This window comes from Martes martes (assembly GCF_963455335.1).
Source record: "Martes martes genome assembly, chromosome: 14".
Classification (NCBI taxonomy): domain Eukaryota; kingdom Metazoa; phylum Chordata; class Mammalia; order Carnivora; family Mustelidae; genus Martes; species Martes martes.
In genome coordinates, this window is record NC_137902.1 from 86945347 (window position 1) to 86965283 (window position 19937).

Genomic DNA, 19937 nt, shown 5'->3' on the forward strand with positions numbered 1-19937 from the left:
CAATAAAATTCCCAAAAGATGGCTCAGGAGAAAATCCAGATGACCTGTGTTTGCAAATGACTTTCTAGATGCAACACCAAAGGCATGATCTATGAAAGAAAGGATTGACATGCTGGTGTTGATGAAAGAATTTTCTGCTCTGCGAAAGGCACTGTCAAGAAAATGAAAAGACAAGTCACAGACTGGGAGAAAATACTTGAAAAACATACATCTGCAAAGAACCGCTCTCCAAAATATAAAAAGAATTCTTAAACTCAATAATTAAAAAGAAAAAAAAAACTCCGTTTAAACATCGGTCCAAAGACTTCCTGGCACCTCAACAGAGAAGATGTGCAGATGTCAAATAAACAGATGACAAGAGACCCGACATCACCTGTCATCAGGGAAGTGGAAATTAAAACAATGGGATACCACCATACGCCCATCAGCATGGCCGACACCTGGAACTGGGCCAACATAAAATGCCGGCATGGACGGAGGGCAGCAGGAACCCTCATCCATTGCTGGTGGGAGTGCAAAATGGTACGGTCTTCTTGGAAGACAATTTCGTAGGTTCTTAGAAAACTAAGTATACTCCCTCCATGCATTCTACTCCTTGGTATTTACCCAAAGGAGTTGAAAGCTTATGTCCACACAGTAACATGCACACGCTGTTTCTAGCAGCTTTACTCACTGATGGCCAAAGCCTTAAGTCAAAGAAAGTGTCCTTTAGTCAGCAAGTAGCTAAAGAAACAGTGGCACAACCAGACAAGGGGATCTTTTCAGCACTAAAGAGAAGCGAGCTATCAGGCCATGAAAAAACATGAAGGAACCTTAAGTGCATGTTAGTAAGTGAAAGAAGCCAATTTGAAGAGGCTACACACTTGGAAAAAGTGAAATTATAGAGACAGTAAAAAGTAGCTGTCAGAGTTTAAGAGGTAGACAGGAATGAATGGGGGGGGTAAGGGGGGGAACTCTTAGGGCAGCGAAGCTACTCTCTAGGGCACTGTCATGGTAGATATAGGTCTTTACACATTTGGCAAGTCCCATAGAGTGTACAACACTCAGAGTGACCCCTCACATAAATCATGAGCTGTGAGTGACGGGTTCATGAGTTTGAAGGAAGGAAGCACTGTGGGGTGACTGCTGGTAATAGGGGAGGGCTGTGCATGTGTGGGGAGAACGGGAATATGGGAAATCCCTATACATTGCATAATTTCACTGAGAACCTAAAATTGCTCTAAAAATAATGCCTCCTAAAAAGCAAAGGCTTTCTTTTTATCAACAACTGAGAATTTACTTAAGAATAAAGGCTGTGATCCAAATAACTTCCCTGCGACAAGACACGAACAGTTCATCTTTACACTGATTTTATTCCAGCTCTACGTCAAGAAGACTCTGAAATTTTGCTCTAGTGCTTTGCTGAAAAATTCAAATCTATTCCTTCCTGGTTTTAAAATCATGCAAAACTGTGTGATTTCCCAACCTCAGAGGAACCGCGGCCCTGGGGGAGAACAGTTCTAGGTTTCTCACGGGTTGCCCTCCTTCCGCACACTAAAGAGCCAAGAATTTGCACCGTTTGAAAGGCAGAATTTTAATGATCTCAATCATTATCCACCAAGGTCCCCAAAGATCTTATATTCCGCAAAAGGCACGGACACCCAATGGTGACTGTGGCTTCAGCATTACAACAGCACCATTTGTAATGACTCATCCCGCTTCTCATGGAGGACCCGCAGGTTTTGTAAAGAACCAATGTTTATCTTTATTTCCTCGGCTTCTAGCACACTGCCCGGCATGGGGCAGGCATCTGATAAATGTGCTGAATTCAGCAGGGCCACGAGGTGGAGAGCGACTTTCTGAAATTCCATATCTAAGTTATATCTCGTCTCGACGCGTGTTGAGCTCATGCCTCCCAAGCAGCCAAGTTCGTCTTGATAGGAAAAGCCTGCAGGCTTCCCTTCCGGGCACAGCAGCTCCACGGGCCACCTGCTGTCACGGGGGCAGCTGGGCACCCGTGCTGTGCTCTGTGGGTAGCGTTTAAACCAGGCCTGGCGAATCAACAGGTAAGAAACATGACTGCAAGAATCCGGAACCCTCTCCTGCTCCTACTCAGAGGGCCGCACTTGAGAAAGTCAGCTGTCGACTCACGTTGGCATTGATGTGGCCCTAAACCTCGAGTTTAAAAAGAATTTAACTAGTCATAGCTCGCCGGCTGGAGAATTGCCTTGCTGACCCTTAAATCTGGGCTATCCATTTCGAGGGGCAGAGTCTAATATCCCACAGACTCTACTCACGTTGTTAGAATGGCCACAGAACAATGGAGTGCGCCTGTTTTTAATTTTTTTGTTCAGACATTATTCACACGTGTTACCAAAATACCGTGATTCTCATTAAATCACATAGCTTCATTCTATAGATGGTGCTTCTCCGTAAGCTGTTTCATGGAGCAACAGCTAATAAATATTTCTTGGGGGAATGCATAATTTATTTTGAAACTTTTGGACAAATTTTTTAAGTTTCTCAATTTGCACCACCAAAAATTTGGAAACAAAGTGATTTCATTCCCTCTCTACTATCTGATGGTAAGACAATCAAAAACGACAGAACAAAGTTTTTAAAAATTTACGAGGACACATGAAAGGATTTAGATGTTCATTTATATTTTAAGGAATGTTTCTCCTGCAAGTCCACATGACTTTAAGGACTGACGAATTTTAACCAAAAACAACCAACAACACCCTATCCTATTTGCCATAAATATTATCACCAATAGTTGAATTTTTAGGACAAGGCTTAGGTGACTCGAACTTATTATCTTGGAAAGAATATTTAGTATTTGGGCATTTTCACTGGAAAGAATTTAAAACAATAAATACAAAATAACTAGCGTATTCCCAAGCTAAAAACTCACCGCTTCATGAGAATGAGAAACAGAATATACGCCACTGCAGAGAAATATGTATTTTGTGCTTTAAATAATCAACTGGGAGGTTCAAAATCTGGTGTGACCACCGATGAACGTCTCATCACAAGCTCTGTCATTTGCATCCACCTGCCTTGTGCTCTCTCTCCTGCCTCCCTCCCACCCTCCCCTTCTTCCTTGCCTCCCTCCCAACCTCCCGCCCTTCCTCTTTCCTCTGACAGAGTCAACAAGGACAGTTGTTCAAAAGCATCTGCAGTTGGTGGCAGCAGGTACAATCAATGCAGCCCAAGCACGAATATTTGTACACGACCCTTCCACAAAATACCAGTTTTCCCCATTTTGTTGGAGGGAGGAAACCACAGGCAGTAATTTCTTTGTAGAGCTCCAAGAATGTACACAAGATGCATGGGGGGGGGGAGGTATTATGAAATTTGATATATTATGGAATTAGATGATTCTGAAAGTTTTAGTACAATCCACTCACAGTTAAGTATTTTCTAGAACAGCCCACTGAGGTCCTGGTACATGACAGCATTGCTGTTTAATGTAATGTTTACCTAAAAATTATTTGAATTTAAATAGTAACAGTTCACTGAAAACTTGGGTCTCTGCCCAAAAAATTTCCATAAAACAATCATTTTGTTTAATGGTTCATGTTTATTCAAAACTAGAGACCACTGCTGTTACACAAGTGGAAAATCCAATCATTTTTAGGAAGCATGTGTCTGTGTGTGTGTGTGTGTGTGTGTGTGTGTGTGTGTGTGTTTGCATCAAGCAAATACAAACTTAGATCACCATTGAATAAAATGGTACTTTTTCCAGTATCTCGTTAGACATGTTTGCAAAGGTAATATATCTATTTGGTGTTATTTCCAAGGGTGCAACTAAACATTTCTTTTCAAAATTCATCCAAAGAGGGTGGGGTTTTTTCACTCCTCTACCAACCTTTCGAGCCATACCGAGATGCAGCACTTGTGTCGAAGACAAGGGGAAATGCTGAAATGTTTGACAGCTAGTAGAGATTTAAAATTCACAGCATGTGTCAAAACACACCATGTGTATATACTGCCTTTTCTTTTATAAACCTCTCTATCTGCATCATCTAGGCATTATATAAGACCACAGAACTTAAAATTAGTTTATAAAAGATACAAATCTGCTAACCTCGGGGAACTCCAGATTCTAACAGAAAAATGCATGATAAAATCCAATGTTTTTTTCTGTTTTAAATATGAGAAATAGCTCGAGATTTCAGACACCTGTAGAAAAATGCCTCCGTAATTTATCAGCAGTAATTGTTGAAACTTAATAACATCGCAAGTGTATGAGTAAAGTGCTACGAGCACGAATTAAATTGTGCCACCCAAATCCACCCATGGTGCCAAAAGCCACACTTAGGATTATCGCTGTAACCCTTACAGCAGTCCATAAGCAAAGGAGATCAGATGAAAACCCACACATTTAAACGAGCCCATTCACCTGCTTTCAAGCATAAACACATTTTCTTTGTTTAATCAAGAATATTCTCAATATCAGATAAGAGAAAAATAAATGAATAAACATACAACCAAATTAAAATATGAAACAGAAAACATTTTTTCTTAAAGAGGAAAAAACTTCACGATGTTGTGCAGCATGCAAAATATCTCATTTAATTCATTTTTCACTGGTTATCCTATTTTTAACACAATGCTTACTCTCAATTTTTGAACAATGCCTTGAGCAAAATTTTACTTATTTCCCAAAGACCATGAGCAAAAGTTTACTCTCCCTTGTCATTCTCCCTACTCATGACTGTAAATTTCCAATGAAAAAGTTATTTTCCCTCATAACTTGTATTTATTTCCGCTTTTCCTTTTGCTTCTGACCTTACTGCTCCAAAGAAGTCAAACCAGCTCTCGTTTCATTATAGCAAATCAGCTTATACCATTATCTTGGGTGAACAAAACTGGGACCACGTTTCCCTGTTTTTCCCACTTCCACTATCTTTATTCAACAATTCCCATTATTGTGTTCCATTTATTTAACTCGGCACAACAAGAGCTTCTGTAATCAAAACACATTATTCCTTTTCAGTTATAGGAAATTTTCTTCTACTTTTAAGTTGATAATTCTTTCAAATTTATTGAAACTGGGTTTGATTTGGGTTTTTTTTTTTTGGTCAAGTAAAAATGTAATATGCTTTATTTTTTAAAGATATTATTTATTTATTTGACAGACAGATCACAAGAAAGCAAAGAGGCAGGCAGAGAGAGGTGGGGAAGCAGGCTCCCTACTGAGCAGAGAGCCCGATGCGGGGCTCGATCTCAGGACCCTGAGATCATGACCCAAGCCAAAGGCAGAGGCTTTAACCCACTTAGCCACCCAGGTGTCCGAAAATGTAAATATTCTATATATAATTGAAATCCTGAATAATATTGTCCAATATATTCTATACCCAAAATATAAAAGCTGGAAATAATTTATTCAAATCGCTATATCCTTATCACTTCATTACAGTTTGTTTTATGTACTTGTTTGCCTATTTTATCCAAAGCTTTCTTATTTTTCTTTCCCTCTCTTCTTTCTTTCTTTTGAATAGTCTGAAATCTGTCCCCCACCTAGTCCATTTTTTTTTTTTATTCTATTGGCTTGGAAGGTATACTTCCTATTACTATTCTTCTTGTGGGGCTCCTTAAAACATTGTACTACACTCTGGTTTACAACTTAACAAAGCCTACAATCAAACTGATTTTAATTCCCTCCACAAAATAATGCAAGGATCATAAAATGCCTTACGTCTGATCACTCCTTTCCATGTTGGCTTTCCACTGCTCACATAGACTTGTCTTCTTTCTTTTCATCGCACAAACTGCACATTGATGTTTTACATACAGCTTTATTGTTGCTCAAATGTGTGATCAGATTTGCACACTAGTTGCTAGATTTTTACGTCTCGTACTGCCCTCTGTAATCATGTCCTTTCTTGCTAAACTTACCCATCAACATTTCTTTAGTGAAGCTTTGTTGGTCTTTCATACTTTTGGATTTTATTTTTTCTATGCATGACTTTATCTCACCTTAAAGCAGTAAGTCTACAATTCCTGGCTGGCAATTATTCCCTCTCACAAACTTAAGAGTTCACATCCCTGCTTTTATTGTTCGTCATTCATCTCTCAGACCACTTTTACCAGCTTCTCTCTATTCTGGGGTTCAACAGTTCCAACATAAAGTGTAGCTGTGGGTGGTAATATTTTTGTATTACTAGGGATTTGAAGGTCTTCCTGAATCTAAAGATTGGTGACTTTTCAATTCTGGGCAATTTCTATAGATGGCCGCTATAGATCACCTTTCTATAGAAACACATCTTAACTGTTTCTTCTTTCCAGAACTCCTATCTGACACAGAGATCTTGTGCTCTTCTCCATGCCCCTTGGCCTGGTTTTCATATTTCCTGCCTGTCTCCCTATGGAACATGCTGTTTTTTTATTCCACGACTGACTTCTAATTTGCTAAGTCTCTCTCCACCTGTGTCTAATCTGCCATGTCAGCAGCCACTGAATTCTTTACACCAACGATAAAGAATTTCATTTCAACACTGTTCTTTTTCAATTCTGCTCAATCATTTCGATCATCCTTATTCTCTCCATTCTCCCCATCTTTTATTTCCTTACACCTATACAACAAATTGTACATTCTAAATTGATCTCAACATCTACATTTATTTTTATCTGCACACTTTCTCATTTCTTCTGATTCTCCCTTGTGATGCTTTGTTTCTTCTATGTGTTTTGTTCTTATTTTTATTGTAGGTATGTGTTTCCTGGACATGGATCCATGAGCCTAGATGATTGCAGAAGAAAAACACATTCAACAGGAAGACAAGGCATGAGGAGACAGAAATGGAAACAGGTCTGTGTGTGCATGTGTGTGTATGTGAGAGAGAGAGAGAGAGAGAAAGCCCTGGTGAGAATGTCAGTGCAGTGAGGTATCTGTAGTTCAGGGTCAGTTAAAGGAGGAGATGAAAGCAGTGAGTGAAGAGAAGGGACCTTTCAAGGACTGTGTGTGTGTGTGTGTGTGTGTGTGTGTGTGTGTGTGTGTGTGTGATATAAGAAAATACATGAAAGTTCTACCAGGGAAAGTAAGATCATCTTTAGAAAGATTACTCTGGCAGTAGAATAAACTGGATTAGGAGGAGGTAAACTGGCAACAGGGAAACTGTGGAGACAACTATCGCACATCAGTTCCAGAGACATGGAGGGTTTGAACAAGTGAGTGGTGGAATAATTAAAGAAAAGGGAACAGGAACAAATGGAAGAGAGAGCGCTAAACCTAATCTTTGAGAATCAAGCTGGAACACTCCCTCTCTAGGGGTCCACACTGGTGTCTTCATATCCACTTTAACTGAGACTGCATCCTAAAGTACATACAGATATGTCTGGCTTGGAGACTAACACTCATTTAACAATCACAAAGGTCGAACCATCTGTATTGATGGCCAGATACTACGTATCCTAGAAGACTTCCAAAAAAATAGCCAGATAAAAAGTAGCATCAGTTGGATTATACAATCCAGCACCAAATAAATAGATAAATAATGTGATTAAAAATGGGCAGAAGACTTGAATAGACATTTTTCCAAAGAAGACATCCAGATGGCCAACAGGCACATGAAAAGATGTTCAAGGTCACTCAGCATCAGGGAAACAAATCAAAACCTCAGTGAAATATCACCTTGCACCTGTCAGAATGGTTAAACTCAAAAAGACAAGAAATAGCAGGTGTTCGTGAGGATGTAGAGAAAAAGGAACCCTCATGCATTGTTGGTGGGAATGTAAATCCATGCAACCACTATGGAAAGAGTACAAAGTTCCTCCACAAAAAAAAAATAAAAAATAGAGGTGTCTGGGTGGCTCAGGTGGTTAAACATCTGACTCGCGGTTTTAGATCAGGTTTGATCTTCTGGGTTCTGAGATGGAGCCCCACGTCAGGCTCCACGCTCACCAGGGAATCTGCTTGTAGATCCTCTCCCTCAGCCTTTCCCCCTATTTGGTTTCTCTTTCTCTCTCTAAAATAAATAAATACGTCTTTTTTAAAAATTAAAAATAGAAATACCATATGATCCAGTAATCCTATTACTAGATATTTACTTAAAGAAAATCAAAACACTAATTTAAAAAGATACATGTACTCCGCAAGTTTATTCCAGCATTATTTACAAAAGCCAAAACACGGAAGCAACCTTCCTGTCCATCAATAGATGAATGGATAAAGAAGAGGTGATACGCATGTGTGATGTATGTGTGTGTGTGTGTACACACACACACACATACACACACACACACACACACACACACACATATATATATATATATATATATAAACAGAATATCACTCAACCATAAAAAAGAATGAGGTCGTGCCATTTGCAACAGCACAGATGAACCTAGAAGATATTATGCTAAGTGAAATAAGCCAGACAGAAAAGACAAATGCCATATTATTTCATCTTCTAGGTGGAATCTAAAAAACAAAATGAACCAAGGCAGAAAGAGACCCATGAATACAAAGAACAAATTGGTGATGGCGAGAGGGGATGGGCAAAAATGGGAGCAAGGCAGGGGGAGGTAGAGGCTTCCAGTTCCAAAATGAGTACGTCATGGGATGAAGGGTACAGCCTGGGAGTATTCAGTGGCATTGAAGTTGGGTTGTCTGGTGACAGATGGCCGTCCCCCTCCCTGTAAGCACAGCATGAAGGAGAGAGCTAGCCAGTCACTATCCAGTCACTATGCTGTACTGGGGTACTGACCACACTTCAATTAGCCACCCCCTCACCTCTCTGAAAGTATGGTCAGTGCCTTGAGGACCCTTGTTGAATTTTAGTTCTGTGCTACTTGAAAGGACACTGCTAGAGTCAGCACCGTGGAAATGGTGCCCCCACTACGTCATTCTGAAAACAGGGTCAGAAGCAATCTTCATTTGAAAGTAGAGATATTCTCTAGGCACCATCAAGCCCTCGAGCCTGTGAGTCATAAACATTTTCTATAATAGTAGCAGGTTTTGTTGACTGGGAAGATCCCCCAGCCCAGACCAAGGGAATCAAGCCTGAGACCACACAGGAGCTTGCTCTGGGCGTGCCGGGTTCCTAGCCACAAGTCCACGGCTGCATGCCAGAGACAGCTGTGGCTCAAGTGAACGCAGCCTCCTGGCTGCCCAGACGGCAGTGGACAGCCACACTGAGGTGCAGGGGCCATCTGTCGGCCTCCCTGTCCTCTGCCGTGTTGTACAGTCAGCCTTTCCCACTAGGCTGACATATGGCGTCAAGCATCTAGTGGGTGAACCAGGCTTCTGGGGACCTCCAGTGACACAATGCTCCCAAGCACCTCTATTTCACACCCCGAATATGGAGCCCGGCTCGGGCTTGATGTAGGATCTCCTTAGAAACAGACATCTCGTCCAAGGACCCCTGCCCAGAGGCCTCCTCGTTCCCGCACATTGGTCTTGGGTAGTGTCCCTGACACTTAGCCTTTTCAGTGCCCCCTTAGGGTCCCAGCAGCTTTTAGAACATGCACCATTCACCTGGCCTTCGGCCAGAAATTATGTCATGCATTTTTCAACCGAAAGAAAAGGAAACATTCGAAATCAGTGAGTGGAATCTTTCCATGGACAAATGCTGAGTCAGGGATGCTCGTGTAAAAATTAACTTTTTACTAGGCTACCTGCAGAATGATCATAGAATACCCATGAGGATGCTGCAGGGCTTCTATATACTTTCAAAATAGCATATTTTCAATATATTAATTTCTTCTTTTCTTGGTAAATACTTAGCACCATCAGCCAAGCTGTAGGGACAAATAAATGTGATTCTGTTTTCAGGAACTTTAAAATCTAATGAAGGAGGCATGCACGTAACCGACCATCTGCTCTATGAAGCAGATAAGAGCCTGAAAGCCAGTGCTTTCATAATAGATGTTAGACTAATTACCTAAATGGATGGTGCATTTCGCTTCCTTGTCAGGATGATGCAGGCAAAGCACCGGGTCAGGGACCGAATCCCAATCCCTTCCTGGCTCCACCCCAGGTGGGTCAGAAGGCCACCCCCTCCCTGTCACAGTCCCCTGGTAGGAACGGCCGCACAGCCCAGCAGAGACAATACAGAGAGTCAGATCTAGGGATTTGGCTGGAAGTTTTGGGAAAGTGAATCATTGGCCTGTTTACGTACTCAACAGCCCACTGTCTCTCAGAACTATGCCCTGTCCCCTCAAGAAGTCCCTGCTTTCCTGGAGCTCAGAACAAGGGACAAGTAAGCACACACCACTCTGAAGTGATGAGGGCCAGAGTCCAGCTAGGCGGGAGCGTTGTCCCCAGCGGTGCGGCTGGGCAGCCCAACCTTGGCCGTGGATCTGCCAGACAGAGCACCGCCAGAACACCGGGCCCCCCTGGGAGGAGGAGGAGAGACCAAGCCTCCGGGCACAGCCTCACCCGCTGGCCCTAGCCCTGCCTGAAATGAAGCGATGGGCGCCCACAGTTCCCCTCCTGGGGTAAGTCCATGTGATGGGGTTTTCTGCCACTTGAAACTGAAAGATGCTTGCCAGGGCCCTGGTCCTGACAGACCAGTTTTTCACTGGTCTACACACGAAGTCCAGGGCCAGCCCAAGCCCACACGTCAGCAGAGGCGGTCACTCGGCCTCACTGTCGGTGCAGACACGGGGAGAGGATGAGGCTCGCGGAGGCTCTGCGGATGATGGCTTCGAAGCACTCTGTGCCCACCTGTACCCTGGGGTTGGCCGCGCACGCACCGACATGCACACGTGCAGACACGCACACGCACCGACATGCACACAAGCACGCACCGACACGCACACGTGCAGACACGCACACGCACCGACACGCACACACGCACGCACCGACACGCACACGTGCAGACACACACACGCACAGACATGCACACACGCACGCACCGACACGCACACGTGCAGACACGCACACGCACCAACGCGCACACACGCACGCACCGACACACGCACACGCGCAGACACGCACCGACACGCACACGCACCGACATGCACACACGCACACACCGACACGCACACGTGCAGACACGCACACGCACCGACATGCACACACACACACACACCGACACACGCACACGTGCAGACACGCACACGCACAGACACGCACACACACCGACATGCACACAAGTACTGACACATGCAAACGCGCCGACACGCACATGTGCTGACGCGCACACATCTGGGCACAGAGTCACGCACACGCGTGGACACACACACGCACCGACACACGCACACACGCTGACACGCACACAGGCGCGCACCGACACACACACATGCATGGACACGCACACACACCGACATGCACACGTGCCAACACACACAGGCGGACACACACATGCATCAACACAGGCACACGCGCGGACGCACACACCCCCAGACATGCACACACACGGACCCATACACGCGCCGATGGGCACACCCACGGGCACGCACACGCACCAACACGCACACGCCGGACACACTGCCCCCGCTGGGCTGGGCAGCACTCCCACACCACGCGCTTAGCTTCCCCGGTCGACCTCTCCGGTTGTCCCGGGGATTCGCAGACGTTAAAATAAGAACTAACTGGAGCCTGGGTCCTGCAGGCAGGGCCTGATTTAATGTCCCCAGGGAGCAGGTCATGCCCGCGGTCATCTGAGCTGGCGACTTAACCGCGGGCTCACCAGCCCCAGAGAAAACTCCCATAGCATCTGAGCAGCCCAAGCCAGGGGACAAGGGGACGGCAGGGACCGAGCAGGGGAGTGCTGGGTCTCAGCCCTCCGGGAGGTCACCGAACCCCCAGCCCCACATGAGGGCCACCAGTCCTGGCCCCCCAGTGGTGAATGCATGGCCTGGAAATTCCTTCTCCCTGGCAACAACCACTAAATCGGGGACAGAACCCCAGACCATAGATTCTGCGAAAGCCACATCTCAAGCCTACTCGGGAAGACAAAAACTTACAGCTTGTCATGGTCCCTGAAAATAACACATGCTGAAGTAATTTATTCTCCAGTTCAGGAAGCAGAATTCTCCATGTTTCTCTGCATGAGTAACCCAGCACCTATACCTAACTCCCCCCACGACTGTCTAACCCACAGTACTCAACAGTAGTAAAAGACCCCACCCAGATGAGATACATGACACCATTTCTTGTCCTACAGCAGTGCGACAGGGCAATAAACCTTCATAGTTACCACGTGTATCTGAAAATAAATCAGTGTAACATGTACTGTCTTAGTGTCTAAGCTCTGATCAAACAGGAAATGACCCAGTCGTCACGCTGCCTTATTCGGAAGAATTAGACAATCGTGGGGGCCTATGGAACAATGCTCCGAGGGAAGGTACAAAGGTCATGCTGTCGTCCTCTCTTTCCACAGTATTTACAAGTTGTGTATAATTTTTCACAACACGTGATAAAAGACATCTTTAAAGCATGTCATCCTATGCCATAGAATTCAAATGAGGAATAACGAGTATGTCTGTTTGGATGGTCTAATGCCTCTCATAAATAGGCTAACATAAATAATTCAGTCTTTAAAAGTTATTCAACACGAACCAGCCCGTGCCGAAAGCAGCAGCACGGCAGTGGCCACGGGGGGCCGGGGGAGTGGGATCCTGCAGAGGTCACTCTGAAGCACTTTGTATGTTGAAGCCGAGCCTTCAAGGCTCTAGGAAGTTGGTGGGGAGAGGCCCTTGGCTCTGCTACTTCCAAATTGTTGGAACTATTTTATACTTTTATAGTCAAAGACTAATTTTGATTTAAGGGGGGAAATTCAACTTGAAATTTGCTCAGTTCATTGAGAGGTTTCTGTTAGTGAATAGGTCCTTTATGAAGTATTGTTGAATGATTTGGGGTTTTTCCCCCCAAAATCAACTTGAAAAAGCAGATTTTCATGACCGCCAGTCCTCTCCCCAAAACCTCCTTCCAGGCCTGGGAGGGTCCCTGATGACGTATCTTCGGGTCACTCCGTCTGTCCTGCGAAGGGTCTCCCAGAACTGGAAGAGCGGGCTCTGCTGTTGCCCACCACGCTGTGCTGAGGATCGCCTCAGACTGTGTGCGTTTTTGGTTTGTTTTCTCCGTGTTCCCAAAAGCATCCTCACCACCTCAGTATTTCTGGGAAGTGCATTCAAACGCTATAAATACGGGTCTGTTTACTGGTTTGTCGCAGGCTCTCTCCGGACTGTCTGAACGCCGCTGCTCGCTACAGCTCGCACCCATCTATCCCGGCCTCATTTTGCCCAACACGCTTCACGGCGGCAGGAGCGGACCCCACATTCACCGCTCCAGGGGCGCCCCTCTGACAGGCTCCCTTCCTGCCGCAGCTGATGAACACGGAGGCCTGGGCTCCCTCCAGACAAACACAGAGCAGGCTACTGAGGCAAAGAGAGGCCAGAACCAGTGAAAACCCCAGAAGGAGTCTAGCCCACATGGGTCAAGACGAAACGCCTTGACAGACCCTATGGAGCCTCTTACCCTCTCGGCCTGCCCGGAGATCGCGGACGCTCAGACAGTAACAAAGAATTTTGACGACACTTAGCAAATAATTACAAGAATCCATGTCGGCTGAAAGAACAAGCCTCCTGAGAAACAAAACCCTCGAGAAGAGACACGTGACAAATACGTTTACTTAAATGAGCGCTCATGGGGCTCCCAGGTGGCGCAGCCAGTCCAGCGACCAACTCTTGATTTTGGCTCAGGTCGTGATCTCAGGGCCGTGGATCGAGCCCCGCCCACGCGGGGTTGCTCTGTGTTGAAGGGGGGTCTGCGTGGGATTCTTTGTTCTCTCTCTGCCCCTCCCACACGTGTGCCTGCTCACTCTCTCTATAAAATAAACACATGCTTGTGATTTTATTCCTCTTAGTAGTTACAGAATTATGTCCAGTTACCAGGTTCCGCAGGCGTATATTTTATTCCAGATTACTAAGGCTCATCGTGTCACCAGGTTAGGGTGGTTCAAAGACTACAAGGGCCTCGATACTATACCAAACCGGGCACGTTATTTACATTTTAAAGGGATAATACTGTGTGATCATTTCTATTACAGGATTATATTCATGCACCTGCGTCAGAGAAGACACAGTACAGCTTCCGCACGTACAGAAGCCGAGGCTCGACAAAGGAAGGGCTCGACTCCGTACAAATCTTCCAGCCGAGGCGGCAGCCCTACGAGGCCCGTGGAGACCACGGTTCGGTTTCTCGCGGCTGCTGTTAAAACGGGCTTGGTCCACACCCCAGTCATGGTCAGACATCTCTCCTATGTATGCAGGGATTTACTGGGGAAGAGGACAGGTGTCAGTATATGAAAACAAATTCAGATGATCAGTCCGAGAACAGAAGTGGGGGCCCCACCTGTAGTGGACCAGAAATATATCTTTCTTTCTTGCAACAAGAAGGGCACTTTGGAAAGGAAGGATTCACGAGGAAGCTTCTAGAGAAAATTACAAGCACTGAGCTTTAACAAAGTGAAAACAAGTCAGTCATGCTCACTAAACGGAATCTTGGATCTGTAAAAATGTCATCACTTGTGTCAAATAATCACCATCAATGACTGAAATTTCTCACATACGCTTGGGTCCTTTTCTGGTGGAGATGGAAAGGGGGCAGCAGCTGTCAGCCCTAGCTTATACTTTACTTACATGGGGAAAATAATTCAGCTGTGAATTACCTTCCAATTCTGTTGTTCCCAAGTGGGAGGGGGTACACATGACCCTTCAGAGCGATGCACAATCTGGGAAACTGGTTAACAACAACCAAAATGTTGATGTTTTCATACTCAGATTATATCTCTTCTCCCTCCCAAAGGGTCTTGGAATTCATAAAGGAATCGTGGGCTCACCAGCGTAATTCTAAAGCAAGGAGCTATCACCTTCTTCCATTTGTGGCTCTTGGTAGGAAGTAAAGGAGCCAACAACAGCCTACAGAGCAACTTCCAGAAAGCAGGGCTCTAACTTGGAATCTATATCCTAACTTCCCTCTTGAGTTATTTAAGAGGACAGATCCGTATTAGAACACTCTCATCTTGACTCAGGATAGAGAGTTTTAGAAGGCAGACCAGGGAGATGTTCACATTTTTAAAAAAATAGGTCCTAAGCCCTGTTTTGCAGAATGCACCTTGTTTTATCTTCAAAAAGACAGAGAATACAGAGCAACAAAACAAGCCCACGATCATGGCTATTTAGAAAAATTTTCCCTCCCGTGTATCATCTTCCTGATATGAAATTTCCCACTGATTAGAAATGTTCGTACCGCACATGTGTAATCTCTGAGATGTCAAATCTTTCAAACAAGTCCTGTTCCTTGAGAGGACCTGTTAGGCCGGAACCTTGCCGAGGCTGATCCCTGGCTGGCTGCTTTACTACTGACAACTTGCTCTAAAGAGAGTAACTCTGTCTTTGGGTCTACGTGGGCAAAGACCTTTGTCTTTTTTTACTCATATACAACTCTAATTTCTAGCTAGTGCTCAAGAATATTTCATGTTTGTTCATTTTAAAGTTCTATCTGAAAGGATTATTTGAGTTTTGAAAACACTAAAACGGGGCAGGGTGGGGGGTGGCAAGGAGGATAGCCAACAAAAGACTTCAGCAATATTCATGTTCATGATTTCTTGTTTGTACCTTAAATCCCACGCTGCCGGCAAACTCCGCAAGAATTTCTCAAATGTTGGGGCAGAACAAAAAAGACCCCTCTACCTTGACTTAGTAATAACGGATTGCAAATATGTGCTGACATATTTTGCTTGTACACACATTACAACACACACGCCCCAAATACGCAGGAGTTAAAAAAAAAAAAAAAACACTGATTTGGTCAAACTAGCAAATCTAGACATGAGATTCATTGACCATTTATTTCTACTGCTACAGATGATGTGGCCAGATGAGATTACTGAGAAATTATCAAAGGCCATCTGCATGGCCTCTATGAATCTTTAAATCTGCAAAGTCATTTAAACATATACTCCATGTGTGAAGGTGTCATCTGTGTGGCGATCTGATCAAAGACTTTAACCTGAGTGTCTAAAACATCCTTCCATTGCAAATGTACATGAGCTCTTGAATTTACTGAACTTTTCATAAGAGTACTAAATATACCTAAACACACAGGCTGAAAAGCACAGACTAGCATCAGCACCTGGAGTCAGCCCGAGACCCAGAGGGGCTGAGCCTGGACACCCAGCCCGTCTGGCCCAAGTGTCTGCACGGATATTCAAACACAGAACATCCCAGAGCACAGGATTCCGAAGAAGGATGTTCAGTGTCAAAGAGCCTGATACCTCCGTGGGCTTCAGGGAGTAAAACACTAAGTGAAAATAAATACCACAACAACCGATCTTGCCAATACGCTGTAATCAGCACCACAGAGACGAGAAAGTCAACACGGCACTCTGTTCTCCCTCACAGGAAGGATTTTTGAAGAATCTTTTCCTTTAAGTAGGAGTGACTGCCAGTGACTTTTTAATGGTACCTCAGAGTAGGATGTGAATCATCCTACAATTTACTGATATCAACGAATCGTTAGCAGTGGTCATTTTTAATTTTTTAGCAAAATGAAAAGAGCTCTATTGCAGGATCTGAGGATCTGATTTTACCTAAATGCCCCCATTTTAATTAAATCAGAGCAGTTGTCGTACCAAGCTAAATTAAAATTACGTCTGAAACACGGGGCAGTATTTGCTGAAAAGAGATTAAGGCTCATTTTGAGGAGTGACTCATACCCGATATGGCATTAAATGAGCTAATACTAGATGACGATACCAGACAATCATCACGCCCTCCCGCATCCACGGACGAAGGAGTGGGACAGTGACTTCAGGTGCAAAGCTTTTTCACTTTAGCCAACTTCCCGGTGAGGGCAGAGTCCGGCGGCCCTGCAAGGGCTGAATCCGGACACCCCCAAAGCAAGGTCAGTTTCCGAACGAACCCGCTAGCCCTTTCTGGAAACGCACACCAGCTTGACCTGAGCCCTACGCCTGATCTGGTTTGGTTTTATTTTATTTTATTTTATTTTATTTTATTTTATTTTATTTTATTTTATTTTTCTTGAATAGGAGCCAGGAGAGAAGACAGGAGGGACTTTCTTAAAACCCCTTAAGGGAAGAAAAGCCTCGGATGGCGAGTTCAGTCTGAGCAGCGGTCTTCCAACTTTTCCTGATGTTCAGAGTGAAATCCCGGGAGGGCCGAGCCTCTGGACGCGCAGCGGCGTCTTTGGACGGGTCAGCCCGAGCTCGCCCGGCGCCCGCAGGCTCTGGCCTCGACGAACCCCGCACCCACCACCGCGCGGAGCCGGACCTGACGCGAGCGCAAAGGGCAGGCTGCGCTCCCGGGGGCGCAGGGGGTCCGGCCTTCCCGAGCTGCGGGGCCGGTCCGGGGCGGGCTGCGCACCTCCGGCTCCCGAGAGACACGGCCCCGCCGGCCTGGCCCCCCCGGGCGCCGGCCCCCCCGCCTGTTCTCGAGCGGACCCTGGGCTCCACCAGAACTTGGGCTGTCCCCGAAAGACTCCGCTCCCCACAGGGACACCGCAAATACCCGGTTCGCTGCGCTGGCGACTTGGCGGGAGGGAAAAGCCCGGCGAGCCCCGCTGCGGGCTCTGGGACGCGGCGCGCTGCCTCGGGACGCCCCTTCCCCGCACCCCGCAGCGGTGCCTCTGCAAACCCGCGCGCTCAGGGGAGCACGAATCCCAAGAGTCGGGCAAGTTCCCGGAGCACGGGCGTACTCACGAGCTTCCCTCGCCGCCGCCGGGCTCCAGGGCCGCGCCGCCCAGACAAAGAGCATCCCGAGGAAGGCCGCCGCGCCCGGCTCCATGGCCTCGCGCCCCTGCGCCCGCGGCGTCCGGCGGCTCCGGTGGGCCCGCCCGCAACTGCCGGCCCGCGCGCCCTGCCTCTGCCGGCCCGCGCGCTCTGCGGCCACACCCACCCCCTCCCGCCCAGTGCCCACGCTGCGGCCCCGCAAGGCCCCGGGTGCCCCTGGCGGCAGCGGGCGGAAGTGCGCACGGACCCCGGCCTGCCTGACGCCCGCGCTGCGCTGGGGACCCCGGGGCCCCGCTGCCCCCGCTGCCCCCGCTGCCCCCGCTGCCAGCCCGGCTCGCTCATGCGAGGGGCTCCCACCGACCGTGCGGCCCGGCCTGGCCCGCCGCAGTCCAAGGAGCGTCCACCCCGGCGCCAGGAAAGGGTCTCCTGAGGCTTGGGGATGGGTGCGCGGGTGCGCCTGTGCCGCGTGCGGGTGTCCCTGGTGGGAAAGGCGAGGCGGGGAGAGAAACAGCTAACCGGGTTGGAAGACGACGTTTACGTGAATGGAAAACTCTTGTAAAGGAGACTTCTTGCCTTCTGAACTCATTTAATGATTCACGCAAAAACACCTCGTGACCTCCGTAGGCAGGCCAGTCCGTGATGGACATTGTAAACTTTGGCGGTGATCTGTGTCCACTTGTAGCTCAATAAGGCCGGAAAATTATATATATATATATATATATATATATATATATATACACACATATGTGTATATATATATATTTTTTTAATTTTTATTTTAAACCCTCCCCCACTTGAGCTACGGGTCAGCATTTTACTATGGACAGCCCTGCTTGGAGATTTGAGGGCTAAGCCCACCGACAGATAAAACCACAAACTGCACCTTGGCAGAAGGAATGTTGTTCCAAATGCCATGCCGAGCTGACCTTACACCGAGCAGGTGCACTGAATAGATTTAATTGAAGAATGAAAGCGTTTGAAACAACGTGTGTCTACTGTACGTGCGTTGCTTTCCACTCAGATTCTCTCATAACAGTTCCCCAAAGAGCATACTTTTTTAATGATGGCGTATTAAAGGAAAAGCATATCAACGGGGGTGGGGGCTTCACAGCATAAAGATAAAAACCAGAAGACCATGGAGGGAGAAGCGTTTCAAGACCTGTGACCTGGAACTCAGTTGGCAACTTAGTGGCCTGTCTCCTCCCTGAAAGGACCCCTAGCAGGTGTAAATCCAGGAGTTAGGAGCGCGACATCAGATCAATACCGTCCTAAAACTGATCAGACTCGTGACAAATGTGCTGAGATGGGGAAACAGGCTCCAGGCATCCTTATGCCGCCCAAAGTGACCGGAATATGGAAGGAACTTTAACCTTTAGCAGACCCCCACTTGCCTGAGAGCGCAGCAAGCAGAAAGGTGTTTTTATGGTTATTTTGCCTGGGAGGTGGGGCGGACAAAACCAGAAATGGAAAATTTAAATAGCTTTGCCAAAGTCATAGTATTAACAGCTGGAAGGACTGAGAATTAGACCAAATACAGAGATTCTGATCTCGACTTCATGGCTTCCTCCACCCTCACTTGGCCCCTGGGAATCAGGACACTCTCCCCTCCCCCGACCCCAGCAAAAGGCAGTGACAACAAAACCTGTTCAGAAGGTGTGTTTAGAACCTTGCAAAAAAACCAGAAGCATTGCAATGACCTTCTTTCGTTCATCAGACACTTCCCCCCGGGCCTGCCAGGAGTCCTGGGACTGGGACATTTTATTTCTAATTTTGTAAAACAAATATAAATTAACGATTTACATTAAGGGTCTAATACTTTTTTTAAATGACCGATAAATGAAGCACTGTAAGTGTGTGTATCCTTAGCCTAAATAAATGGTCACAACATTCCTCTGAAGTAAATACTAAGCCCTGTTGACAGATAGGCTGGGCCTTAGAGAGGGTTAGGGGTGTGCCCAGAGTCACACAGCAAGCCAGGATTGGAAGCCAGGTTCACTGAACTCCGAGAACACCTTCACACAGAGACAGTGTCTCCGCAACGGAGAAGTTGTCACCCTGTGAAAACTATACTCATTTGGAACACTGAAAAAATAAAATTAAATTAAAAAAAAAACAAACTGTACTCAGTGGTTCACAGGAAACCCATTTAGAATGCCTTGGTCAGCACCTCAGTAACTGAAACCAATAAAGCCAAAAAGGACAGTGGTGGTAAATTACTTGCGCGGGGATTAGGATGGGTTTTTACAAGTCCGA

The 19937-nt window shown here is 46.2% G+C and overlaps 1 protein-coding gene across 1 annotated transcript in view; it reads right to left on the minus strand.

Moving 5' to 3' along the window:
- The window catches only part of LOC308355043 (contactin-associated protein-like 3), a gene marked incomplete at both ends in the record, with an annotated part of 141256 nt that extends 123517 nt beyond the window's left edge, over positions 1-17739 (minus strand). Inside the window, one exon of the mRNA XM_080822947.1 lies at positions 17655-17739. Coding sequence (XP_080679073.1) covers positions 17655-17739 — 85 coding nt within the window. The remainder of the gene's footprint in view (positions 1-17654) is intronic.
- Positions 17740-19937: the final 2198 nt, after the last annotated feature.